This window comes from Glycine max, chromosome 11 (assembly GCF_000004515.6).
Source record: "Glycine max cultivar Williams 82 chromosome 11, Glycine_max_v4.0, whole genome shotgun sequence".
Taxonomy (NCBI): domain Eukaryota; kingdom Viridiplantae; phylum Streptophyta; class Magnoliopsida; order Fabales; family Fabaceae; genus Glycine; species Glycine max.
In genome coordinates this window covers 17816354-17823287 of record NC_038247.2, presented here as the reverse complement: position 1 = coordinate 17823287, position 6934 = coordinate 17816354, and the positions used below count along the sequence as shown (strand labels likewise).

Genomic DNA, 6934 nt, shown 5'->3' with positions numbered 1-6934 from the left:
ATTGTGCAATCATTTGCTTACTATCACTCCTGTTTTTCTTTCTCAATTTCTTAAATTAGTTTCATATATTATTAATTAATTAGGAACTTTGTATTTTGTTTTATTTTCACCTTTACATTTGATGTGTATCAATCATCTGTTTTATTCATTTATAAACCAGTTATTTAATATAATTGTTTCACCTAGGATTTATTTGGTTTCAGAACGTTTTTTTTATTACTAATTTTGATAAACAATTACAAAATTACATTATTTTCACTTATATATTTCCTATTTTAAAATATAAGGACGTTTCATTTAAATTTGAATAATAATAATAATTATGAGTTTAATTTTGAAAATAGGTCAAATGACATATTTGATATTTTTTTTTATCACTTTGATCTTTTAGTTTTTAAAAAATTTATTTTAGTTTTTTTATATTTTTAGAGTAGTTTAAATGGTCATTATGTCCATGCAAAGCTAACATTATTAATAATATAATGATATTAGCGGTTAATAATCACCGCAAAACATTTTTTCTTTCTTTTTAAATACCTCTATGCTATAATTAACACAAGTAATGATAGATTTTAGTTGCCACTGAAATATTTAAATTAAAAAACGCAAGAATATGTTCTAATTAACTTCTAACTACCCAGAATCCAGATCAGAACATCTTTAACCAACAACAATTATGCAAGCATCCACAACCTAGAAAAATAGAAACAGAAACGCAAGAACATCGACAACCCAAAACCTAGAACATTCAGATATTCGAATTTTAACAAGCACTTGGTGAGCATAAATTCACACCTTCAACATTTAACAGTATTGGAAAAAAAAGGAAACACACAACCAGGCACAACCAATAATACCTAAAGTCCCAATATTGAGTAAAATTATCAAAAGAAAGGAAGAAGAAGAAGATTAGATTGCAAAAAACCCATTTTGCATAAAAACCTCAGATATGAAAAACATAAGATCTAAACAAACCCAGATCTAAAAAACACAAGCCAAATCCATGCATTTGAACAAATGAGATGAAAATTTCTCTATTTCTCTTCATCCTTGTTAACTCCGATTCGATCCATTCCCTAAAATATTTGCTAAAGAAGGGTGAAAAACTAAGGGGAGCGACTTTGGTGGTGATTTTGTAGCGGCACAACGACGTACGGAGTGGAGGAAGGAGAAGAGCGGGAAACTGCGGGGAGGGTGAGGTTGGGGCTTGGGGTAGGGTTAGGGTTTGAAGACAAAAGCTTGGAGTCTATGATCCGAGAAGAAAATGGTGGCAAGTGTAAGAGAGAAAGTACAAAAGAGAGTGAATGAAGAAAAAAAGTATTAATGTGACGTTCACATTTAACCTAACAGAATGATTATGTTTAACATTTCAAATAAGATAAAAAGATAAAAATGAATTCTTTAAAAAATAAAAAATAAAAATGAAAAAAATAAGATAAAAAATTAAATAGATATAGACTTAAAAATAAATAAATAGAGGTTACTACAAATGAAGGAAATAGACTGTAATATTATAAGAAACTTTATACATAGTAGGAAACCGAATCATGGATGCATTACACTAGAGACAACTTTACCAAGTCATAATTATTGATCGGTGGTTTAACCTAATAGGTGTCTCTTGAGGATAATTCAATTGAATAGGCAGAGAATAGATACAATAATAAATACTCCCCAATTTTGCTTCAAGATTGTTTCCCCTTAAACGTTCATTGCATCATTGAGAGTAGGCCCTGATTGACAAAGCTTGCTTGAGTAGTCTATTTATGACTAGACAAACATCTTTATTATTCAAAGGATTCAACCCTGAGAAGTCATTTTAAAGTAAACCACAGCGTGACAAAGTCAGTGCTTTTGGTTTTGCAAATAGCCGACCAGAGCCTGACTTCACTCTTTATTAAAAGATGAGATATGAGAGAATGTATTACGACACTTCCTCTCTTTGGGTCCTTTTACAGCTGTCTTTACTCCATATAACCCAAATCTCCTTTGTTTTCTTCATCACATTCTATGCCCTTTGCATATTAGGTGTCCACACATGTTCAATTATGCACTTTCCCACCCTGATGTGTCTCCTTATGCTCGTGTAACATGGTAACATATTAACATTAATGCATTCAAGGGCAAAAAGTTACTAGATTATATACACAATTGTCGTTGATGTGACAGCTCTACAACCATCTAATTGTTAGCTACCTTTGCAGGATGTGAGAGCTATTAGTCCAAGTGAGCAACAACAGCACCCTCTTAGTTTCCACTTTCATAGTATACAATTAAAGAAATTTGACTTTTGGTGCAATGCCATATGAAATCCAAGCTGGTTCAAGCAAATGCCATACTATAGGGTCTATATTTCAACTGGCAGATAGTAGTTGTTATCCATGCGTAGACCACCCTGAACCCTCCAACAAATTGATAATCCCATTATTATAATGAAGGGTTGAGGTTGCTTTCTATATATGTTTGCTATCTCTTGATTAAATTATGTTGATTTTTTTATTAATTTTATTTAATTATTAGGTTAATTTTTATTATTAAATAATATTCATTAGATACTATGTATTTTTTATATATAAATTACAAGTATATTCTTAAATAAGATTATTACAATTGACAAAGTTCTTTCTCTTAATATTTAATATAAGTCCATATTAAAACTCAAATTTGAGGTCATTAATTATTATTTTAATTATGATAATATATATTTATTATTTGAACTTGTTAATAAATTATAATAAATTGGATTCTGACTTGATTTCTGAACCGAACCAGGGTCCTTACTTATCTTTGAAGTCTATCAAACTATTAGTCCAATTAAAGAGAAATGTGGTGTATAATGTTGGAGAAAATCTAGTTACCAAATAAAAAGAAAATTTTCATTATTTTATTGTACGCAAAATCTAAAATTAAGTAAAAACAATTTATTTAATGAGAGAATTTGTGTTCGATTACCATCAAATGTAAGATTTTCTTAGGTCACGCATTGCGGACAAAATTAATCTTTAATCTATTAGGTTGAGGAACACCCATAATCTTTGATTTAGGATAAAAAAAATTAACTAAGATATAAAACATGAGTTTGAATGTCTTTTTATTTTTAACTACCTTAATTAGAAATTTGTCCCTCCAATTAAATTCCAAAGTCACCCTTTATGTACACATTCTAAATAATTGTTTCGTGTGTTATAAAAATCGTGCATCACTATGTTTTGTAAATCTATCACATTACACTTGGGGGATAGCTGTGCCATTAAACTATTTTACACTCATCAACATGCATACGAAGATGTGCCAGTTGGAAAAAATTGGAGGATGGCCCACGAAACTGAGAGCAACTGCTCATTATTGTTTAATCACTGGCTTTCTTAATGAAAGCAAAGTGGGTCTGTTTCTTTCCTGTGGAATGCTTGCTCTTGAAGGCCCACACTTTGAACAGAGAAAGCTCATCATGCATGAGAAAGATGAAAAAAAAAGGAAATGATTGCAGCTGTACCCCCATAAAAATCATATCCACCTCACCAAAATTTGCAAGCTTGTGATTTGTGTAACTATTGAGGAAAAATAATACTACTATATAAAAATCTTGATATCCGTGCACATTGTGATTGAAATCTATCCAAAGTTCCACATTCTTGGGTATCTGATTCTATAATAAAGAATGTTTGCTGATTTCAAAGCTATCCCATCTGATTTTAGCGACCACACTACTCTTTTTTTCCAAGCTCCCAGTTCTCTTAAACGGTGATTCAATTCTTGTCCTCTTTAAAGAGTTAATGAGATTTCATAAGATGGGAATGTAAAATACTGGGATGTTGCATCACATTCATCATTTTTTTAATTATCTTGATTTGTGTGCCTTAATTTAAAATTACTCTGAAAACCGAAGTTTTTATTAATGTGCATGTTTTGGTCTTTGTAACGACCATTTGTGCCTATAGGAAGTTACTTCTATGACAAAGTCTGCACATTGTTTCTTCTTTTTAGGACAAGTCTAATGTTTAGGTTTCAACAAGTCCATTAGTTAAGTGTCTATTTACAAACCAATCTGTAAGTTTCACCCATCTACTTGTTCAAGCTGACCTCAGACCATTAGATAACTAAACACTAAAATATCTGCCATATAAGAGAGGATTCTTATGAGCATTTTCTCAGATCAGAGAAACTGAAGTTGGTCCATGTGATATTGTTAAATGGTTAAGAAGGGTTGGTTTAGCATGTTTAAGAAGCTCTTTTTATGGAACACACATTCCTCACAAGAGAAGGTAAAATGTTCTGTTCTGCCTCTTTGACTAAAATTATTTTTCAGAAAATTGTGCTGCTCAAGAGACAAACCCTTTTTATTTTTTCAGAAGGAGAAAAGAAGAAGGGCTTGGATATTTGGGAGGGTTAAGACCAAGAGATTGCCTTCAATTACAGCTCCACCACCACCACCTTCAAAAGAAACAAGACTAAGTGAGGCTGAGGAAGAACACAGCAAGCATGCTTTGACAGTGGCCATTGCTTCAGCTGCTGCTGCTGAAGCTGCTATTACTGCAGCTCAGGTTGCTGTTGAGGTTGTTAGGCTCCAATCTGCTGCTCATCTACAACTTAAAGAAAAACAAGAACAACTTCAATTACAACCTGTTAAAACTAGCCATGATGCTCCTCAGAATACACACCAACGCCAGAGGAAGATTCAAGAATCTTCAGCCATCAAAATTCAAACAGCATATAGAGGTTACCTAGTGAGTTTGTCCAATGTCTCTCATTACTCATCTCTCATTTACATATATGAAGCTTAAATCCTTTTTCCACCTTGTTCACTTTTCTTAGCTCAAACTGAAGCTCAACTAAGTTTCAGAACTAAAACTTAGTTATAAAATAAATAAATACTAATTCACTAGAATTCTTTAACCAATTAGTGATTTCCCAAACAAGAATAAGGTGACTTGGGAACAGAAACTAGATTTTTATGTCACATATTTCACAAATTTAACAAAGTAGTGATTTCCCAAAATCAAAAGTATGGTAACTTCTGAACAGAAACTAGATTTTAATTTTTTATATCATATTTCACAAATTTAACACCAATGAGAGGAAATGAAATAAGAAAAGATTAAGGGAAAAGAAAGATAAGTTAGAGTGGGTATAAATAACTGAAGCCACCTTACTCTTTTACACCATTCACTAACTGGTAAGATTTTGCAGGCAAGGAAAGCTTTGAGAGCATTGAAGGGAATAGTGAAGCTTCAAGCTATCATTCGTGGAAGAGCTGTGAGACGCCAAGCTTTGAGTACTCTAAAGTGCTTAGAGTCAATAGTAAGTATCCAATCACAGGTCTTCGCAAGGAAATCCCAAATGGTTGAAGAAAGATGGGATTGTGGTGAACATGAAGAGATGCAAGGTTCAAGAGACAAGATAATAAGGGTAGGGATAAAATGTTACTTTTGATCATTAGTTATGTTCTCACCACATTATAAAAATAAAGCTTCGCTGCTGATGTCATAATCTACATGTTATAATGGAAGCTTGCAAACTCACCTGTTTTCCCTTGCTCAGTTAGAATTTGAAACAGGATTTTCTTATTTTTCAGATGGACTCAAACAGTGAGAGAACGTGGGATGACAGCATTTTGTTGAAGGAAGAGGTAGATGCCTCTTGCGTAAGCAAGAAAGAAGCAGTTCTTAAGAGAGAAAAAGTAAAAGAATACTCATTTAACCACAGAGTAAGCTCTTAAACCAGTTTTTGCTCTTAGTTAAAAACATTTTCTCTTTTCATATTCTATTTATATTAGTAATTATAAAAAGGTCACTTTGTTTTCATTTTGTTTCATATTTCCAGTAATTTCTTTAAGTAGCAAAATTAAGATTGTGTTATTTTCACTGTTTCCTATAGAATCCTTCAAATTAGGAAATAAAGAGAAAACATTAACAATGTGGTACTTTTATAATTATTTGTGAAAAGAAGAAATGAAAACAGAAAACATTTCTTAAACCAAATAGGCCTTAATGTTCTGATTCTAACTTACAAAATACTTTTCAGAGGTCAGCTGAATCAGAAAGAAATAAAATAAATGGAAGATGGAGGTACTGGATGGAGCAGTGGGTAGACACACAACTTTCTAAGAGTAAAGAACTTGAAGATTTAGACTCAGTTTTCAGCTCACATTATTCTAGACCTGGGGAGGAATGTGGAAGGAGACAACTAAAGCTTAGAAATTTTCAGAGACAAAACCAGATTGAAGCATTAGATTCTCCATCACTTTCTTCAAGGAACCAAACTTCAGGGGCAGAAGATCACTCAGTTCCAAGCTCTCCTGCAATTCCTACATACATGGCTGCAACAAAATCAACACAAGCAAAAGCAAGATCAACAAGCTCCCCAAGAGCAAGGATAGGAGGGAATTTTGACATCAACTCTGATAGCTATTCACCATGCAAGAATAAGTTACCTATTGTGACTTCTATTAATGGTGAAGTGCTTAGTAATGGTAGGATTGGCAAGCTCAGCAGTAATCAGCAAAGATCACCTAGCTTAAAGGGCCTTCCAAGACCTCTAAAATTAAGTCAAACATTGAGGGGTCTTAGCATTAATTCAGATTGCCCAGTGCCAATTTGAGATCAACAAAGTTGCTTCATGTGATGGATATTATTCCTAATAGTTCCATGAGGAGGCTTGAAGTGAGAAAATTGTTTGTTTGCTACGTATATGGAAGTAAAACATAAAGTTGTTAATTTATTCACTAAATAGTTCTGACTTGTGTCTTCTAAACCATATCATGATCACATTTATCTGTGACGTGCAACCGAGGGGTAACACCTAAAAAACTTATACTAATGGGTTATGAGTAACCACATATGTAAACTTGATACCACAATTTGATTCAAAATCTTAAGACTTAAGTTTATAAGTCTAGTCTTTACTTATATAATAGTCAACCTTCTCATTTCTATAC

General features: G+C 32.5%; 1 protein-coding gene across 1 annotated transcript; it reads left to right on the top strand.

Annotated features, from left to right (window-relative positions):
* The first annotated feature begins 3529 nt into the window (after positions 1 to 3529).
* IQD39 (protein IQ-DOMAIN 39) lies at positions 3530 to 6717 on the top strand. The gene is made up of 5 exons (XM_014764055.3): positions 3530 to 4262; positions 4350 to 4724; positions 5188 to 5406; positions 5573 to 5704; positions 6022 to 6717. Exons 1-5 carry the CDS (start codon positions 4191 to 4193, stop codon positions 6595 to 6597), a joined length of 1374 nt encoding a protein of 457 aa, XP_014619541.1. The 5' UTR covers positions 3530 to 4190; the 3' UTR covers positions 6598 to 6717.
* Positions 6718 to 6934: the final 217 nt, after the last annotated feature.

Coding starts and splice junctions, on each gene's coding strand:
- IQD39 (XM_014764055.3), top strand. CDS start 4,191: ATGGTTAAGAAGGGTTGGTTTAGCATGTTTAAGAAGCTCTTTTTATGG. Junction 4,263..4,349: donor CACATTCCTCACAAGAGAAG/GTAAAATGTTCT, acceptor TTATTTTTTCAG/AAGGAGAAAAGAAGAAGGGC. Junction 5,705..6,021: donor AATACTCATTTAACCACAGA/GTAAGCTCTTAA, acceptor AATACTTTTCAG/AGGTCAGCTGAATCAGAAAG.